This window comes from Colius striatus, unplaced genomic scaffold (genome assembly GCF_028858725.1).
Source record: "Colius striatus isolate bColStr4 unplaced genomic scaffold, bColStr4.1.hap1 scaffold_34, whole genome shotgun sequence".
Taxonomy (NCBI): domain Eukaryota; kingdom Metazoa; phylum Chordata; class Aves; order Coliiformes; family Coliidae; genus Colius; species Colius striatus.
Genome location: NW_026908518.1, coordinates 555,933 through 576,374, shown reverse-complemented (window position 1 = coordinate 576,374; position 20,442 = coordinate 555,933). Strand labels below are relative to the sequence as shown.

Sequence of the window (20,442 nt, the reverse complement as noted above, 5' to 3'; positions counted from 1 at the left end):
ACTCCCAGTTGCTCCCAGTGACTCCCAGTGACCCCCAAACCCCCTCTCAGTCCCTCCCAGTAGCTTCCAGTTTCTCCCAGTGACACCAAACCCCCTCCCAGTCCCTCCCAGTAGCTCCCAGTGACCCACAAACCCCCTCCCAGTCCCTCCCAGTGACCCACAAACCCACTCCCAGTCCCTCCCAGTTGCTCCCAGTAACTCCCAGTGACCCACAAACCCCCTCCCAGTGACTCTCAGTGACCCCAATCCCCCTCCCAGTAACTCCCAGTAGCTCCCAGTAACTCCCAGTGACCCCAACCCCCCCAAACCACCCCAATCCTCTTCCCAGTCCCTCCCAGTAACTCCCAGTGCCCTCCCAGTATAAACCATACCATCAAGTGCCCCAAAACCACCCCAAATCCCCCTTAAACCACCCCAAAACCACCCCAAACCTCCCCAAACCACCCCAAACCCACCCCAACCCCCCTTCCCAGTCCCTCCCAGTAACTCCCAGTGCCCTCCCAGTACAAACCAGTACCGTCAAGTGCCCCAAAACCACTCCAAATCCCCCTTAAACCACCCCAAAACCACCCCAAACCACCCCAACCCCCCCCAAACCACCCCAACCCCCTTCCCAGTCCCTCCCAGTAAGTTCCAGTGGCCTCCCAGTTTCTCCCAGTGACCTGTACGTCCCCCCCCCCCGCCCCGGGACACGACGGAAGACGGGCGAAGGTTCAACTTCAAGGTGACGTCGTGGAATGTGGACGGTCTCAGGGCCTGGGTGAAGAAAGGAGGCCTGGAGGTGGGTTAAACTGGGCTGAAACTGGGCCAGACTGGGGCGCCCCAGAGAAATGGGGCTGGAAAGGACCCAAAAAGGGGGGATTTTGACCCAAAAATGGGGTGAAAAAGGTTCAAAATGGCGGTTGAAATGAGGGAAAACGGGGCAAAATAGAGCCAAAATGAGGCCAAAATGGGTAAAAATGAGCCCAAAATGAAGCTAAAAATGGGTCTTGAAGTGGTTGAGAAGTTGGTTCAAAGGAAGGGAATGAAAATGGGCCAAAAATGAGGGATTTTGACCCAAAAATGGGGTGAAAAAGGCTCAAAATGGCGGCTGAAATGAGGTAAAATTGGGAAAATGGAGCCAAAATGAGGCCAAAATGGGTCAAAATGAGCTCAAAATGGAGCTGAAAATGGGTCTTGAAGTGGTTGAGAAGTTGGTTCAAAGGAAGGGAATGAAAATGGGCCAAAAATGAGGGATTTTGACCCAAAAATGGGGTGAAAAAGGCTCAAAATGGCGGCTGAAATGGGCCTGAAATGAGGTAAAATTGGGCAAAATGAGGCCAAAATGGGTCAAAATGGGTCAAAAGGAGCCCAAAATGGAGCTGAAAATGGGTCTTGAAGTGGTTGAGAAGTTGGTTCAAAGGAAGGGAATGAAAATGGGCCAAAAATGAGGGATTTTGACCCAAAAATGGGGTGAAAAAGGCTCAGAATGGGCCCAAAATCAGCCTGAAATGAGGTAAAATTGGGCAAAATGAGGCTAAAATGGGTCAAAATGAGCCCAAAACGGAGTTGAAAATGAAACTGAAAATTATTAAAAAATTGGTTAAAGAATGGAACTTAAAATGAGCCAAAAATGGCCCAAAATAACCCCAAAATGCCTCAAAATGGCTCCAACAAAGGCTTAAAAATGGTGCCTGAAATGGATGAAAAAAGCCTTAAAAACACTTAAAAGTGACTCAAAATCACTCAAAATGACCCAAAATGACCCAGAAAAACCTCTTAAACACAGATTCGAAGAAATTACTCAAAAAATGACCCAAAAGTGCCTCAGAACGACCCAAAAATGCCTCAAAAACCCAACAGAAAATGGCGCCAGAAATGGATGCAAAAAGGCCTTAAAAAACCACTTAAAAGTGACTCAAAATCACTCAAAATGACCCAAAATGACACCAAAAAACCTCTTAAACACAGGTCCAAAGAAATGTGTCAAAAAATGACCCAAAAGTTCCTCAGAATGACCCAAAAATGCCTCAGAATGACCCCCCACAAAGAGACACAAAATGGCGCCTGAAATGGATGCAAAAAGGGCTTAAAAAAACACTTAAAAGTGACTCAAAATCATTTAAAATGACCCAAAATGACCCAAAAACATCTCTTAAACACAGATTCAAGGAAATTACTCAAAAAATGACCCAAAAGTGCCTCAGAACGACCCAAAAATGCCTCAGAAACTCCTCACAGAGACACAAAATGGCGCCAGAAATGGATGAAAAAGGCCCTAAAAAACCACATAAAGTGACTCAAAATCACTCAAAAAGACCCAAAATGACCCAAAAAAACCTCTTAAACACAGATCCAAAGAAATGACTCAGAAAATGACCCAAAAGTGCCTCAGAACGACCCAAAAATGCCTCAAAACCCCCCCATGAAATGGCGCCTGCCAAGAGACTCAACATGGCGCCTGAAACGGGCTCAAAACGGCCCCGAAACCGCCTCAAACTGCCCCAAAACTTCCCTTTCCCCCCCCCCCCCAGCGGGTCCAGGCCGATGCCCCCGACGTCCTTTGCCTCCAGGAGACCAAATGTGGGGCCGAGTCGGTGCCAGAGGAGCTGCGGAGCCTCGGGGCCACCCGAGCCTCACCAGCACAGCCCCAGCGACCAGCCCAGCTACAGCGGCATGGGGCTGCTCAGCAGGACCAAACCCCTGGCTGTCACCTATGGCATGGGTGAGTAGCCAAAGCTGGGGCGCTGCTGGCCGTTTCCAGGCCCTGGGTGGCTGCCACAGGCTCGCGGGAGACATTTTGAGGCCTTCGGTGGCCATTTGGGGACTTCAGGAGCCATTTTGAGGCCTTAAGTGGCCATTTGGGGCCTTAAGTGGCCATTTGGGGGTCTCAGGAGGCATTTTGAGGCCTTAAGTGGCCATTTGGGGCCTTAAGTAGCCATTTTGAGGCCTTAAGTGGCCATTTTGAGGCCTTAAGTGGCCATTTGGGGCCTTCAGTGGCCATTTTCAGGCCTTAAGTGGCCATTTGGGGCTCTCAGGAGCCATTTTGAGGCCTTAAGTGGCCATTTGGGGCCCTCAGGAGCCATTAAAGCCACGAAAGTGACGTTTTAAGCCTCTAAAGCCTCTTTTTAGGCCTCTAAAGTGACTCTTTAGACCAGTAAAATGACTTTTTAGGCCAAAAAGTGACTTTTTGGGCCTCTAAATTGACTTTTTGGCCTCTAAAGTGACTTTTTAGGCCTCTAAAGTCCATTTTTGAGCCTCTAAAGCCCCTTTTTGACCTCTAAAGTGACTTTTTAGGCCTCTAAAGCCCCTTTTTGGGCAACAAAAAGACTTTTTGAGCCATTAAAGTGACTCTTTAGACCTCTAAACCCTCTTTTTAGCTACTAAAGTGTCTTTTTAGGCCTCTAAAGTGACTTTTGGGACACTACAGTGACTTTTTGGCTACAAAAGAGACTTTTTAGGCCTCTAGAGCCCCTTTTTGGCCACTAAAGTGACTTTTTGTGCCTCTAAAGTCCATTTTTGTGCCACTCAAGTGAATTTTTGACCTCTAAAGTGACTTTTTAGGCCTCTAAAGCCCCTTTTTGACCTCCTAAGTGACTTTTTAGGCCTCTAAAGTGACTTTTTGGGCCTCTAAAGGGACTTTTTGGCCACTAAAGTGACTTTTCGGGCCTCTCAAGCCCCTTTTTGACCTCTAAAGTGACTTTTTGGGCCTCTAAAGCCCCTTTTTAGGCCTCTAAATGTCTTTTTAGGCCATTAAAGTGACTTTTTGGGCCACTAAAGCCCCTTTTTGGGCCACTCAAGCCCCTTTTTGAGCCAATAAATCCCCTTCTTGACCTCTAAAGTGACTTTTTCGGCCTCTAAAGTCCCTTTTTAGGCCTCTAAAGTGACTTTTTGAGCCACTAAAGTGCCTTTTTAGGCCATTAAAGTTGATTCTTGAGGACTAAAGTGACTTTTTGGGCCTCTAGAGCCCCTTTTTGGGCCCCTAAAGCCCCTTTTTATCCCCGTCTGTGTGTCCCCTTGCCAGGTGACCCCGAGCTGGATGCCGAGGGCCGCGTGCTGACGGCCGAGTTCCCTGCCCTGCGCGTCGTCTGCGTCTACGTGCCCAACTCCGGGCGAGGCCTGGGCCGCCTGAGCTTCCGGCAGGCCTGGGACGAGCGCTTCTGCTCCTTCGTGTCCCAGCTGGACCGGTCCAAACCGGTCGCCATCTGCGGCGACCTCAACGTCGCCCACCAGACCTTGGACCTGAGGAACCCGTCGGGGAACAAGAGGAGCCCCGGGTTCACGCGGGAGGAGAGGGAGGCGTTCAGGGAGCTGCTGGGGGCGGGCCCACGACCTCCCCTTGATCCTGTGACCCTGCCATGACCCCGTGACCTCCCGGTGACCCCTCCATGACCCCTCTGTGAGCCCTCATGACCTCCTTTTGCCCCTTTCACCCCTCCTTGCCCCATGGCCTTACGTGACCCCACGACATCCCCCTGACCCTGTGACCTCCCTGTGACCCCACCGTGACCCCGTGACCTCCCGTTTACCCCGTGACCCCGTGGTGACCCCCTGACCCCTCTAGCTGCCCCGTGCTTTTGGTGGTTGGTCAGAACTCCCCCGACGAGGACGTCGTGGTGAGTTTTGGGTGGGGTTGGGGGGTGGGGTCATGGCCACGTGCTGTGACCCCTCCATTACCCCGTTAGGCCCCGCCCTCTCCCCTTTGCCCCTCCCCCCCAGGTGGAGTGTATTGTCAAGCTCGACCCGACCCAAACTTCCTTCCTCAAGGTGACCTTTGACCTCTGACCCCAAGCATTCCCAGTGCCTCCCAGTGAACCCCAAACCTGTCCCAGTGACTCCCAGTAACCCCCAAACCCCCTCCCAGTAACTCCCAGTTACCCAAAATCCATTCCAAGTGACTCCCAGTAACTCCCAGGGACCCCCAAACCCCCTCCCAGTATCTCTCAGTGAGTCCCAGTGACTCCCAGTTACCCCCAACCCCCTCCAGTGTCTCCCAGCTCCTCCCAGTGACCCACAAAACCTCTCCCACCTCCTCCCAGTCCCTCCCAGTGAGCCCGAACCCTCTCCCAGTCCCTCCCAGCCCGTCCCAGTATATCCCAAACCCCCTCCCAGCTCCTCCCAGTCCTTCCCAGTAACCCCAAACCCCCTCCCAGCTCCTCCCAGTCCTTTCCAGTAACCCCCAAACCCCCTCCCAGCTCCTCCCAGTCACCCCCAACCCCCCCTTCCCAGTCCCTCCCAGTAACTCCCAGTGCCCCCTTTGCCCCCCCCCAGATGGCAGACGGGGGCGGCCAACCCCAACTCACCCAGGTAAAGGGGAAGGGAATGTGGGGGGGGTGGTTTACGGCGTGGGCGTGGCCTGACAGAGAAGGGGTGGCCACGCCCAAGCCGCGCCCCTCTGTGATGTCACATGGCCACGCCACGCCCCCGCCCCCCCCCCCCCCCCCGCAGCCAGCCAAGCTGACGGAGGCCTTCAAGTACTTTGTGCAGGGGATGGGCTACAGTGACTGGCTAATGAGCTAATTAGCAGCCTTAATTAGTGCAATTAATGAAGGGGGGGGTGGGCAATTAGGGAGGAGCTTAATTAGTTGGTTTGGGGTTAATTGCAGGGTTAATGTATGATGAGATGGCCTTAGAACCACTTTGGGGGGGGTAATTAACCTCATTAATGCACTGTAGGGTGCTAATTAACATCGTTAATGATAGGGGTGGGGGTCTAATTAATAAAGAGGCAGGCTCAGCTAATCAATAAGGGTCTAATTAATTAGTTAGGAGCTTAATTAATTGCTCCTAAGTGGTTCATTAGGTGTTAAATGGATTTAGGGCTGCTTTGGGTTGCTAATTAACATCGTTAATGATGGGGGTGGGGGTCTAATTAATTAAGAGACAGGCTCAGCTAATTAATAAGGGTCTAATTAATTGGGTAGGAGCTTAAGTAATTGCTCCTGGTGCTAACTAAATGGTTCATTAGGTGTTAAGTGGACTTAGGGCTGCTTTGGGTTGCTAATTAACATCATTAATGACATTGGTTGGGGAGTAATTAATTAATAGAAACACTTGGCTAATTAATAAGGGTCTGGTTAGTTAGGGAAGGAGCTTAATTAGTAGCTTCAGGGGTTAATTAAAGCCTTAGTTAATGAGTAAGGCCGCTGTGGTGTGCTAATTAACGTCACTAATGATGTGGGGGGGTCTAATTAACTAAGTGAGGGGCTTGGCTAATTAATAAGGGTCTAATTAATTAGGAGAGGAGCTTAATTAGTTGTTTCAGGGGCTAATTAATACGTTAATTAGTGATTAAAGGGGAATTAACACGCCAGCGGTGTGTTAATGGGGAGGACTTGTGGTTAATTGTGTTGGGGGTGGTTCTAATTAATTAGGAGGGCGCTGAATTAACCACCTCGCGGCTTAATAAAGCTCTTAATTAACCCATTAACCCTCGGAGCCTTACTGGGACTAATTAAGGGGGGGGGCACTTCATTCACCAGAATCACCGCGGAGCTAATTAACGGTGGGGGGGAGTTTTCGGAGCCTAACGACCTTCCCCCGCGCCTTAATTAACCCTTTAATTAGCGATTAATTAAGTCGCACCCCCCCCCCCGGGTTGAATGGAACGGTGCAGCGGCTGGGCGGGGCCAAGCTCCGCGGCGCCTCGCCATCTGATTGGCTGAGGCGCGGACAGACGCGCGCCGATTGGCCGAGGCGGGGGCGGTGGGCGGGGTTAAAGCGCGGTGTCTCCCCTCCCGGCAGTGGCCGCGTCCACCATGACTCGCTTGTCCCGGTCCCGAACCGCTTCGGTCGCCAGTTCCGGCTCGGCCGAAGGCGAACGGGGCCGGAGCCGAACCCTGTCCCGCGGCAGCGTCGGGGGAGGACCCGGGAGCCCTTGATTCGCCCCTGCCCCGGTAACGGAGGGACCGCCCGAACCGCACCCGGCGGCGCTTCGGCTCCTTCCGTCCCCCCCTCGGGTGTTTCCGTCCCCTCTCGGGTGTTTCCGTCACCTCTCGGGTCCTTCCGCCGCCGCTTAGGCAATCGGATCCTTCCGCCTAACGTCCGGATCTAGACGGGAGGGGCGCTGGGAGTTACTGGGAGGGGGGTTGAGGGTTAGTGGGAGGGACTGGGAGGGGGTTTGGGGTTACTGGGAGCGACTGGGAGGGAGTTGGGGGTTACTGGGAGTCATTGATAGGGGGTTTGGGGGTTACTGGGAGGGACTGGGAGCGACTAGGAGGGGGTTTGGGGGTAACTGAGAGTTACTGGGAGCTACTGGGAATTAGTGGGAAGGGGTCTGGAGCTTACTGGGAGCTACTGGGAAGAGGTTTGAGGTTACTGGGATTTACTGGGAGGGGTTTGGGGTCACTGGGAGTTACTGGGAGGGGGTTTGGGGTAACTGGGAGCTACTGGGAGGGGCTTTGGGGGCTACTGGGAGTTACTTGGAGGGGGTTTGGGGTAACTGGGGGCTACTGGGAGGGAGTTTGGGGTAACTGGGAGTTACTGGGAGTTACTGGGAGGGGGTTTGGGGGTTACTGGTAGTTACTGGGAGGGGGTTTGGGGGTTACCGGGAGCTACTGGGAGGGGCTTTGGAGGATCCTTCTCCCCCAGAGCCGGATCTAGATGTGCCCCAATGGGATCCCTCCGCCAATGAGGTTTGGCCCCTTTCCCCGTGGATCCTTCCGCCACTCAATAAAAGCCGCCGCTCCAGTGTGTCAACTGGGTTGAACTGGGGAGACTCTTGCATCCAAACCCCACCAAACTGGAACTCTTACACACCAAGTTGCACCAAAACCTCACTTTTTCCTCTCGGAAATGCCTCAAAACCCCACTTTTCCTCTCAAAACTCCACCAAACCCTACTTTTCCCCTCAGAATTGCCCCAAATCCTCATTTTATCCCCCAAAATTGCCCCAAAACCTCACTTTTTCCCGCAAAACCCCACATTTCCTCTCAGAATTGCCCCAAAACCTCATTTTATCCCTCAGAAATAGCCCAAAACCTCACTTTAACTCCCAAAACTTCACCCAAATCACACTTTTCCCCTCAGAATTGTCCCAAACCCTCATTTTATCCCCTCAAATTTCCCCAAAACCTCATTTTATCCCTCAGAAATAGCCCAAAACCTCACTTTTCCACTCAAAACTTTACCCAAATCACACTTTTCCCCTCAAAACTCCACCAAAACCCCACTTTTCCTCTCAGAATTGCCCCAAACCCTCATTTTATGCCTCAGAAATACCCCAAAACCTCACTTTTGCCCTCAAAATGTCACTCAAATCACACTTTTCCCCTCAGAAATACCCCAACACCCCACTTTTCCCCTCAGAAATACCCCAAATCCTCACTTTTCAGCTCAAAACTCCACCAAAACCCCACTTTTCCCCTCAGAATTGCCACAAACCCTCATTGTATCCCTCAGAAATACCCCAAAACCTCATTTTATCCCCCCAAATTGCCCCAAAACCTCACATTTCCCCTCAAAACTCCTCTTTTCCTCTCAGAAACACCCCAAACTCCCACTTTTCCCCTCAAAACTCCTCCAAAACCCCACTTTTCCCCTCAGAATTGCCCCAAAACCTCACTTTTCACCTCAAAACTCCTTCAAAACCCCACTTTTCCCCTCAGAATTGCCACAAAAGCTCATTTTATCCCCCCAAATTGCCCCAAACCCCCACTTTTCCCCTCAGAATGGATGTGTGGCCTACCCAGACTCTGACCTTTGGCACTGGGAGGCAACTGGGAGGCAACTGGGAGGGAACTGGGAGCAGCTCCTGCTCCGGGCGCTGATTGAGCGAGGAGGCGCCGAGTGCTGATTGGTTGCTACGGGGGTGGAGTCTGCCCGGCAACGGGACTAAAGAGAGATGATTGGCTGAGAGGCGGAGCGGCGTCTGGGCGGCGGGGGGGGGAATGGGAGGGAACTGGGATGAACTGGGGAGGGAACTGGGGAGGGACGGGGAGGGAACTGGGGAGGGACGGGGAGGGAACTGGGACGAACTGGGAGGGCACTGAGAGGGAACTGGGAGCAACTGGGATGAGCTGAGAGGGCACTGGGAGCAACTGGGAGGGAACTGGGAGCAACTGGGATGAGCTGGGAGGGCACTGAGAGGGCACTGGGAGCAACTGGGAGGGAACTGGGAGCAACTGGGATGAGCTGGGAGGGCACTGAGAGGGAACTGGGAGAAACTGGGAGGGAACTGGGAGCAACTGGGATGAGCTGGGGGGGACTGAGGGGGCTGGGAGCAACTGGGAAGGAACTGGGAGGGAACTGGGAGCAACTGGAATGAGCTGAGAGGGCACTGGGAGGGAACTGGCAGCAACTGGGAGGGGACTGGGATGAACTGGGAGGGAACTGAGGGGAACTGGAGGGAACTGGGAGCAACTGGGATGAACTGGGAGGGAACTGAGGGGAACTGGAGGGAACTGGGAGCAACTGGGATGAACTGGGAGGGAACTGGGAGGGGACTGGGATCAATTGGGAGGGGACTGGGACAAATTGAAGGGAACTGGGAGGGACTGGGAAGGGGTTTTGGTTTTTTATCCCACTTTCAGCCAATTTTGACCCATTTTTGACCCCATTTATTCCATTATCCCCTAATTTTATCCCACTTTCAGCCATTTTTAACCCATTTTGACCCATTTTGACCCCATTTATTCCATTATCCCCCAATTTTATCCCACTTTCAGCCATTTTTGACCCATTTTGACGCATTTTTGACCCATTTGGACCCATTTTTGACCCATTTATTGCATTTTCCCCCATTTTGACCCATTTTTGACCCATTTATTCCATTATCCTCCAATTTTATCCCATTTTCAGCCATTTTTGACCCATTTCCCCCCATTTTCAGCCATTTTTGAGCCATTTCCCCCCATTTTGCCCCATTTCTGCCCCATTTCCACCCCATTTCCCCCCATTTCTGCCCCATTTCCCTCCATTTTAACCCATTTTTGCCCCATTCCCGCCCCATTTTTGCCCCTCAGCCTGCCCCCTCCAGCGCCAGGTAGATCCCCACGGGACAGTGGTCGCTGCCCTGGGCCCGCTGCTCGATCCTGCTGTCGCACAGATCCTTCCTGCCCCTCTGGGACCACAGGCAGTAATCCAGCCTCCAGCCCACGTTCCTGACCCTGGCCCCGCTCAGGTAGGTCCAGAAGGTGAAGGCGTTGGGCAGCGAGGGGTTAAACACCCGGAAGCTGTCGAGGAAGCCTGCCCCCAGCAGCTCCCTGAACGCCTTCCTCTCCTCCCACGTGAACCCGGGGCTCCTCTTGTTCCCCGACGGGTTCCTCAGGTCCAAGGGCTGGTGGGCGACGTTGAGGTCGCCGCAGATGGCGACCGGTTTGGACCGGTCCAGCTGGGACACGAAGGAGCAGAAGCGCTCGTCCCAGGCCTGCCGGAAGCTCAGGCGGCCCAGGCCTCGCCCGGAGTTGGGCACGTAGACGCAGACGACGCGCAGGGCAGGGAACTCGGCCGTCAGCACGCGGCCCTCGGCATCCAGCTCGGGGTCACCTGGCAAGGGGACACACAGACGGGGATAAAAAGGGGCTTTAGGGGCCCAAAAAGGGGCTCTAGAGGCCCAAAAAGTCACTTTAGTCCTCAAAAATAAACTTTAATGGCCTAAAAAGGCACTTTAGTGGCTCAAAAAGTCACTTTAGAGGCCTAAAAAGGGGCTTTAGAGGCCGAAAAAGTCACTTTAGAGGTCAAGAAGGGGATTTATTGGCTCAAAAAGAGGCTTGAGTGGCCCAAAAAGGGACTTTAGAGGCCTAAAAAGTCACTTTTGTACCTAAAAAGGGACTCTAGTAGCTCAAAAAGGGGCTTTAGTGGCCCAAAAAGTCACTTTAGTGGCCAAAAAGGGGCTTTAGAGGCCTAAAAAGTCACTTTAGAGGCTCAAAAAGTCACTTTAGAGGTCAAAAATGGGGTCCAGTGGCCTAAAAATATACTTTAGTGGCTCAAAAAGTCACTTTAGTAGCCAAAAAGGTCCTTTAGTGGCCAAAAAAGTCACTTTAGGGGCCCAAAAAGGGGCTTTAGAGGTCAAAAAGGGGGTTTAGAGGTCTAAAAAGTCACTTTCGTAGCCAAAAGGGACTTTAATGGCCTAAAAAGACATTTAGAGGCCTAAAAAGGGGCTTTAGAGGCCCAAAAAGTCACTTTAGAGGTCAAAAAGGGGCTTGAGAGGCCCAAAAAGTCACTTTAGTGGCCAAAAAGTCCCTTCAGAGGCCCAAAAAGTCACTTTAGAGGCCTAAAAAGTCACTTTAGAGGTCAAAAGGGGGCTTTAGAGGCCTAAAAAGTCACTTTACTGGCCAAAAAGTCGATGTAGAGGCCCAAAAAGTCACTTTTTGGCCCAAAAAGTCATTTTACTGGCCTAAAGAGTCACTTTAGAGGCCTAAAAAGATGCTTTAGAGGCCTAAAACGTCACTTTCGTGGCTTTAATGGTTCCTGAGGGCCCCAAATGGCCACTTAAGGCCTCAAAATGGCCACTTAAGGCCTAAAAATGGCTCCTGAAGGGCCCCAAATGGCCACTGAAGGGCCCCAAATGGCACTTAAGTCCTCAAAATGGCTCCTGAGAGCTTCTGGTGGCCATTAAGAGCCCCAAATGGCCACTTAAGGCCTCAAAATGGCTCCTGAGAGCCCCAAATGGCCACTTAAGGCCTGAAAATGGCCACTGAAGGCCCCAAATGGCCACTTAAGGCCTCAAAATGGCTACTTAAGGCCCCAAATGGCCACTTAAGGCCTCAAATGGCACTTAAGTCCTCAAAATGGCTCCTGAAGGCCCCAAATGGCCACTTAAGGCCTCAAAATGGCCACTTAAGGCCCCAAATGGCCACTTAAGGCCTCAAAATGGCTCCTGAGACCCCCAAATGGCCACCGAAGGCCTCAAAATGTCTCCCGCGAGCCTGTGGCAGCCACCCAGGGCCTGGAAACGGCCAGCAGCGCCCCAGCTTTGGCTACTCACCCATGCCATAGGTGACAGCCAGGGGTTTGGTCCTGCTGAGCAGCCCCATGCCGCTGTAGCTGGGCTGGTCGCTGGGGCTGTGCTGGTGAGGGAAGGCCCCGAGGCTCCGCAGCTCCTCTGGCACCGACTCGGCCCCACATTTGGTCTCCTGGAGGCAAAGGACGTCGGGGGCATCGGCCTGGACCCGCTGGGGGGGGGGAAGGGAAGTTTTGGGGCAGTTTGAGGCGGTTTCGGGGCCGTTTTGAGCCCGTTTCAGGCGCCATGTTGAGTCTCTTGGCGGGCGCCATTTCGTGGGGGGGTTTTGAGGCATTTTTGGGTCGTTCTGAGGCACTTTTGGGTCATTTTCTGAGTCATTTTGCTGCCCGTTCCCGAAGGAAAACACAAAACAACCGAGGTCGTTTTATGTGGTGCTTTATTGAGGGCCCTAGGGACCTGAGGACTAGTGTCCAAAGTCAGAGCCCCCCCTTCCAGGAAATTTTACAGGGTTTATATACTTTTCAGAAGATGATTACTTCATTGTACCTACGTGCTGTTTGCTAGTTTTCATAAGGTTTATTATTACATTGTACTCTTTCATGTAATTTCTTTTAAGTACAAATCTTTCATTTTGTCTAGACACATGGTCACAAATTAACAAATATTCATCCAGCATAACAGTCCTAGGAACAGCAGATTATGTTCTACATGCTTCAACTGTCTAAAACACAGTAGATAACAACTGATAATCAGTAACAATTTAATAATTGATCAGTAACAATTTCCTAAGACATTCTTTGCTTGATTACACAGAATGTTCAACATGCTTCACTAATCCCTTTGATTCTCTAAACACAAATGTACATGGTCTATATTTCCAACTAGGCCTTTATTTAGACCTTAACTTATTTTATGCTGCCAACAATTTCTTTGGATCTGTGTTTAAGAGGTTTTTTGGGGGTCATTTTGGGTCTTTTTGAGTGATTTTGAGTCACTTTATGTGGTTTTTTAGGGCCTTTTTGCATCCATTTCTGGCGCCATTTTGTGTCTCTTTGTGGGGAGTTTCTGAGACATTTTTGGGTCATTCTGAGGCACTTTTGGGTCATTTTTTGAGTCATTTCTTTGGATCTGTGTTTAAGAGGGTTTTTTTGGGTCTTTTTGAGTGATTTTGAGTCACTTTTAAGTGGTTTTTTAACGCCTTTTTGCATCCATTTCAGGCGCCATTTTGTGTCTCTTTGTGGGGGGTCATTCTGAGGCATTTTTGGGTCGTTCTGAGGCACTTTTGGGTCATTTTTTGAGTCATTTATTTGGACCTATGTTTAAGAGGTTTTTTGGTGTCATTTTGAGTGATTTTGAGTCACTTTTAAGTGGTTTTTTAAGGCGCCATTTTGTGTCTCTTTGTGGGGGGTCATTCTGAGGCATTTTTGGGTCATTCTGAGGCACTTTTGGGTAATTTTCTGAGTCATTTCTTTGGATCTGTGTTTAAGAGGGTTTTTTTGGGTCATTTTGGGTCATTTTGAGTGATTTTGAGTCACTTTTAAGTGGTTTTTTAAGGCCTTTTTGCATCCATTTCTGGCGCCATTTTCTGTCGGGTTTTTGAGGCATTTTTGGGTCATTCTGAGGCACTTTTGGGTCATTTTTTAGGTCGTTTCTTTGGATCTGTGTTTAAGAGGATTTTTTGGGTCATTTTGAGTGATTTTGAGTCACTTTTAAGTGGTTTTTAAAGCCCTTTTTGCATCCATTTCTGGCACCATTTTTTGTCTCTTTGTGGGGAGTTTCTGAGACATTTTTGGGTCGTTCTGAGGCACTTTTGGGTCATTTTTTGAGTAATTTCTTTGAATCTGTGTTTAAGAGATTTTTTTGGGTCATTTTGGGTCATTTTGAGTGATTTTGAGTCACTTTTAAGTGTTTTTTTAAGGCTTTTTGCATCCATTTCAGGCACCATTTTTAGGCCTTTGTTGGAGCCATTTTGAGGCATTTTGGGGTTATTTTGGGCCATTTTTGGCTCATTTTAAGTTCCATTCTTTAACCAATTTTTTTATCATTTTCAGTTTCATTTTCAGCTCCGTTTTGGGCTCATTTTGACCCATTTTAGTCTCATTTTGCCCAATTTTACCTCATTTCAGGCCGATTTTGGGCCCATTTTGAGCCTTTTTCACCCCATTTTGGGGTCAAAATCCCTCATTTTTGGCCCATTTTCATTCCCTTCCTTTGAACCAACTTCTCAACCACTTCAAGACCCATTTTCAGCTCCATTTTGGGCTCATTTTGACCCATTTTGGCCTCATTTTGGCTCCATTTTGCCCAATTTTACCTCATTTCCGGTCCATTTTGAGCCTTTTTCACCCCATTTTTGGGTCAAAAACCCTCATTTTTGGCCCATTTTCATTCCCTTCCTTTGAACCAACTTCTCAACCACTTCAAGACCCATTTTTAGCTTCATTTTGAGCTCATTTTTACCCATTTTGGGCTCATTTTGGCCCATTTTGGCCTCATTTTGGCTCCATTTTGCCCCATTTTCCCTCATTTCAGCCGCCATTTTGAACCTTTTGCACCCCATTTTTGGGTCAAAATCCCCCCTTTTTGGGTCCTTTCCAGCCCCATTTCTCTGGGGCGCCCCAGTCTGGCCCAGTTTCAGCCCAGTTTAACCCACCTCCAGGCCTCCTTTCTTCACCCAGGCCCTGAGACCGTCCACGTTCCACGACGTCACCTTGAAGTTGAACCTTCGCCCGTCTTCCGTCGTGTCCCGGGGCCGGGGGGGAGGGACATACAGGTCACTGGGAGAAACTGGGAGGCCACTGGAACTTACTGGGAGGGACTGGGAAGGGGGGTTGGGGTGGGTTTGGGGTGGTTTGGGGAGGTTTGGGGTGGTTTTGGGGTGGTTTAAGGGGGATTTGGGGTGGTTTTGGGGCACTTGATGGTATGGTTTATACTGGGAGGGCACTGGGAGTTACTGGGAGGGACTGGGAAGAGGGTTGGGGTGGTTTTGGGGGGGTTGGGGTCACTGGGAGTTACTGGGAGCTACTGGGAGTTACTGGGAGGGGGATTGGGGTCACTGAGAGTCACTGGGAGGGGGGTTGTGGGTCACTGGGAGTTACTGGGAGCAACTGCGAGGGACTGGGAGTGGGTTTGTGGGTCACTGGGAGCTACTGGGAGGGACTGGGAGGGGGTTTGGCGTCACTGGGAGAAACTGGAAGCTACTGGGAGGGACTGAAAGGGGGTTTGGGGGTCACTGGGAGTCACTGGGAGCAACTGGGAGTCACTGGGAGGAGGTTTGGGGTTACTGGGGGTCACTGGGAGCTACTGGGAGTCACTGAGAGGGGGTTTGAGGTCACTGGGAGTTACTGGGAGCTACTGGGAGGGGGTTTGTGGGTCACTGGGTGTTATTGGGAGTCACTGGGAGCTACTGGGAAAAACTGGGAGTTACTGGGAGAGGGGTTGTGGGTCACTAGGTGTTACTGGGAGCTACTGGGAGTCACTGCGAGTTACTGGGAGGGGGTTTTGGGTTGACTGGGAGCTACTGGGAGCTACTGGGATGGGCTTTGGGGTTACTGGAAGCTACTGAGAGGGGGTTCTGGGTTACTGGGAGTGACTGGGAGCTACTGGAAGGGACTGGGAGGTGGTTTGGGGGTAACTGGGAGTTACTGGGAGCTCCACCAGGCCCGTACTGGTCCGTACTGGTTTATACTGGCGCCTCTCACCCTCTATAAGTCTATAACTTAACCGACAACATGTGTCTTTTCAATGGGAGATGAGGAGAAAAAGAGTGTGGGATTGAAGATAGCTCCCACAGGAAAGCAGCTGCAAATGTGACACCGTGCTGACTGATAGACTGCATGGGGACCTTCTTACTACTGTAGCTGGGGTCTGCCTTCCTGCTTTCTTGTAGCTGCCATACGCAGTGGTATAACTTCTACCGACAGCATATATTTTTTAATATGAGCTGAGCAGTCAAGGGGAGTTAGATTGGAGATACCTGCCACAGGAAAGCAGCTGCAAATGTGACACAGTGCTGGCTGATAGACTACATATGGACCTACTTACCACTGTAGTGAGGGTCTGTGTACCTGCTTTTTTGTAGTGCCTAGACGCAGTGGCGTAACTTCTTCTCAAATCATATATTTTCAAAGGGAGCTGACGAGGCCAAGAGTGTGGGATATTTGATAACTCCCACAGGAAAACATCTACAAATGGGACATAGTGTTAGCATTGTTTGAGGGGGAGATGTTGGGGCCTGGGCTATAATGAATTTATGCAGTCAGTCAGAAATGGAGAAAGTTAGCAGTTTGTCTTTGAATTGCCTTCTACAGCAAAAAAGGCCAGAAAGGAATGTCTGTGTGATAGCAAGCTTGAGCAAGGGGAAAACCGAAACAGCAGATTGTAACAGAAACAAGGTCAAAGCAAGACGATAGGACAGGACATTAAACCAAGCGTTGTTAGAAGACTGAATAGAGCATTCAGTTTAGCATTGTACGATTGACTGTACTTGACTAATAAATTGTAACATATGTAACTAACAATAATATAAAGGTAACTAAATGTAAGGTAAGGATAACCATAGTGTGAGAGAAAATTAACTGAAGGCCGAACAGATGGGATGATATTTTAGACACAATAAGGCTGATGTTTTATGCACAATAAGGATGGTGTTTTTACACAATGAGGTTGGTGTTTAAGTTGTTACCAAAATGAAACTTTGAGGCCTTATGCATAGTGTGTGATGCTTAGTATTAACTATTTGCCATATATTGTAGCACATACACAGCATTTGGAAATGGTATATAAGTGATGATGATGTGACAATAAATTGGAGCTGATGCACATCAGATTGGTGTCTGGTCACTCCCGTTTCACGCAACAAAGAAGAACCCCTGCACAAAGAAAAAGAAACCCTGCAGAACAGGCTGCCCAGAGGGCTTGTGGAGTCTCCTTCCTTGGAGAACTTTAGCACAAGCCTGGACATGTTCTTGTGTGACCTGATCTAGGTGAACTTGATTCTGAGGGAGGGGGTTGGTCTAGATGATCTCTCATGGTACCATCAAACCCCTACCATTGTAGGATTCTATGATGTCACACAGTCTGCATGCAGTACCCAGATGTGCTGTGATGTCACAGAGCACTGTTGCAGCATCCAGAGGTGATGTGATGTTATAGAGCACTGTTGCCATGCCCACGTCTGCTGTGATGCCACAGTCTCGTTTCAGTGCCCAGATACTATGTGAAATCTCAGAGCACTGTGTGTCCAGTGCTCAGACGTCCTGTGATATCACAGAGCAGTATTGCAGTACCCAGATATGCTGTCATGTCACACAGCTCTGCTGCAAAGCCCAGATGTGCTGTTGCGTTACACAGTCCTGTTGCACTGTGCACATGTGCTGTGATGTCACAGAGCACTGTTGCAGTCCCTAGTGATAGGACGTCACAGAACCCCATGGTAGTGTCAGGATGTGATGTGATGTCAAACACTCTTGTTGCAGTGCCCAGATCTTCTGTGATGTCCTACAGCCCCGTTCCAGTGCCTAGATATGCTATGATGTCACGGAGCAGTGTAGCACTGCCCAGATCTGCTGTGATGCGACACACATCGCACATCCTCTGCAATGACCACATGTACTGCTATGTCACACAGACCTGTTGTATATGTCTAGATGTTCTCTGATTTCACACGCTGCCTTGCAATGCCCTGATGTGTTGTAATGTCACAAAGCCAGATTTACAGCCCTTTTGCACTTCCCAGATGTGATGTCACTCAGAAGTGCTGTGGTGTCACAGAGTCTCACTGCAATGCCCAAATGCCTTGGATGTCACACATTTCAGTGCCCATGGGTCCTGTGATTTTATAGGAAACTGTTGCAGTGCCTACATGTGCTTTGATGTCACAGAGCCCTGTTACAGTGCCCAGATGTGCTGTCATTTCAAACAGCTCTGCTGCAAAGCCCCGATGGGCTCTGGTGTTACACAGTCCTGTTGCACTGCACACGTGCTGTGATGTCACAGAGCACTGTAGCTGTGTGCAGTTTTGATACGATGTTATAGAGCACTGTTGCAGTGCCCAGATGTGCTGTCATGTCACACAGCCCTGCTGCAAAGCCCAGATGTGCTGTTGTGTTACACAGTCCTGTTGCACTGCACATGTGCCATGTCACAGAGCAATGCTGCAGCGTCCAGAGTTAATGTGATGTTATAGAGCATTGTTACTGTGCCCACATCTGCTGTGATGTCACAGAGCACTGTAGCAGTGCCCAGATGAGCTGTGATGTCACACAGCCTCTCTGCAATTCCCACTTGTGCTGCAATGTCACTGAGCCCCGTTGCAGTTCCCACATGTGCTGTGATGGCACACAGCCCTGATTGACGGGTGCGCGGCGGCCAATCGCAGGCAGCGGTGCCTCAGGGAGGGCGGGCCCAGCCACAGCTGTGGCAGCCCCGCAGCCAATCAGAGACATCAGCGCCTCAGGGAGGGCGGGCCCAGCCCAGGACAGAGTGACAGCTCCTCAGCCAATCAGAGAAAATGCTGCCTCAGGGAGGGCGGGCCCAGCCAGGGCAGTGACAGCCCTGCAGCCAATCAGAGGCGGCCTCGCCTCAGGGCACAGAGGGAAGGTGAGGCCAGGGAGCCCAACATGGCGACAGGGGAAGAAAGGAGAGGAAGGAGGAGAGGTCACTGGTGAGGGATCAAACTGAGGCCTCCTGCAGAGCCGGCCTCTGCAGCACCCTCCCCGCTGCTCTCCCCACTGTTCTGCTACAGCCAGTGTGTGTCTGTGGGAAATGATTTGTGCCCAGTGTGTGAACCTAAAAGGTTTGAAGCCCCTCTGGTGTGATGTGTGTGAGGAAATCAGTGTCCAGGGTGTTTGAAGCCCCTCTGGTGTGATGTGTGTGAGGAAATCAGTGTCCAGGGCGTTTGAAGCCTCTCTGGTGTGATGTGTGTGAGGGAATCAGTGTCCAGGGCGTTTGAAGCCTCTCTGGTGTGATGTGTGTGAGGGAATCAGTGTCCAGGGTGTTTGAAGCCCCTCTGGTGTGATGTGTGTGAGGAAATCAGTGTCCAGGGTGTTTGAAGCCCCTCTGGTGTGATGTGTGTGAGGGAATCAGTGTTCAGGGTGTTTGAAGCCCCTCTGGTGTGATGTGTGTGAGGAAATCAGTGTTCAGGGTGTTTGAAGCCCCTCTGGTGTGATGTGTGTGAGGGAATCAGTGTTCAGGGTCAGGAGAAATGTGGGTAATGTGTGTCAATATTCTCCAATATTTGTTCAAGGTCAAAGCTTGGGTTGATGGTGACATGCCATTGAGGAGAGAAGAAGAGATTTGGCAGGAATGTGCCAGAAACCCTATAGCCTGAAAAAATCAGCCTGGCCTCAAGTTAGCTTGAATTGTGGTGATCCTAAAGAGACAGACAGAATTGGTCAAAGGATGGTTAGAAACTGATAGAAGAGATGGAAGTTGTCAAAGAGATAAGAGCCAATGGAACTAGAGTACAGAAATGTAGGCAGGGGCAGGAGGAACAGCCCAGCAGCTGCGGGGGAAGATTGCAACAGGCCTTGTGAATGCGTGGGGAACAAATCTCCAGGGTTTTCATCATGAACTGGCAGCAAGTGTGTGTGTGGGGGCCTCAGACTCTCACATCTCCATTGAGTGAGGTTGTTGCAAATGTGCTGGGGCAGAAAAACTTCTCTACACCAAGTCAGATCAGCAGAGATATCCTTTATGTGACGATGCGCCGGGGACACGGGATGGTTCCCAAAGAGGCTGGAAGCTCCTCGCTTCTGCTGCCATCGGTGCAGGGAGGGAAGGCCCGTGCAGGAAAAAGCCCCCGTGATCCCTTGTGCCCTGCAGCGCTGCTCCCGAGGGCCACCCCCAGCGACTCCTGGAGGGCCGCCGGCGCGGCGCTGCTGCCGTACCGCAGCTGGGCAGGGTCCCGGCACAGCTCCATCCGTGGCCTCCGCCGTGGCTCTGAGCCATGTTCAACGGGGGCCCTTTGTCCCTGAGGGCTTTAGTGCAGCACTTGGATGGTCGTCTCCATCCGGCAGATTTCCTCTTGTCCAGTCTAGGGGGAGTTTGCGACTTGGTGGGCACCTGGCACCCAGCCAGGGCTAAAGCAGCACGTTTGATCACAGCCCCGTGCTGCAGAGCTGCTCCTCCTTCACTGCCTCCGCTGATGTTTCTTTTTGGCAGCCCTGAATATGAGAAACACATTGAACGTGATCCTGAAGGGCCCTGGAGCTACTTTGTTCCTCGGGGCTTCATCACAACATGGAGGACTTGCTCTCCTCTTTCTCCTTGCTGAGCTGCAATAATCAGTGAACTCCACGAAACGGCTGCGGAGATCACGGCCCTGCGTCGCAGATCTGCTGCTCTCTCTCTGCATCTGCTGAGTTTCCTCCTTGGGTGTGGGAACCCCCATGGAGGGGACCTTGGAGGACCCTGGAGCTGTGTCATTGCTGGGAGCATGGCCAAGAATGTCAGGACTGCTCTTCCTCTTTCTCCACCTTCCTGCTGAGTGCTCATAGTCCCCGGGCTCAACGCTCCAGCTGTGATCACCGCTGCCCCACTGTGGGGATCTGCTGCGAGCC

The 20,442-nt window shown here is 51.1% G+C and overlaps 2 protein-coding genes across 2 annotated transcripts in view; one reads left to right on the top strand and one right to left on the bottom strand.

Moving 5' to 3' along the window:
- Nucleotides 1-682: 682 nt before the first annotated feature.
- Nucleotides 683-20,442, top strand: part of LOC133629202 (DNA-(apurinic or apyrimidinic site) endonuclease-like) — a gene marked incomplete at its 5' end in the record, with an annotated part of 136,242 nt that continues 116,482 nt past the window's right edge. Inside the window, one exon of the mRNA XM_062019862.1 lies at nucleotides 683-781. Within this exon, the coding sequence (XP_061875846.1) occupies nucleotides 683-781 (99 nt within the window). The remainder of the gene's footprint in view (nucleotides 782-20,442) is intronic.
- Nucleotides 6,550-19,802, bottom strand: LOC133629189 (DNA-(apurinic or apyrimidinic site) endonuclease-like). The gene is made up of 5 exons (XM_062019851.1): nucleotides 19,771-19,802; nucleotides 14,535-14,658; nucleotides 11,906-12,092; nucleotides 9,947-10,464; nucleotides 6,550-7,029 (listed from the first exon to the last, which is right to left on the bottom strand). The coding sequence occupies exons 1-5, from the start codon at nucleotides 19,800-19,802 to the stop codon at nucleotides 6,550-6,552; spliced, it is 1,341 nt and encodes a 446-aa protein (XP_061875835.1).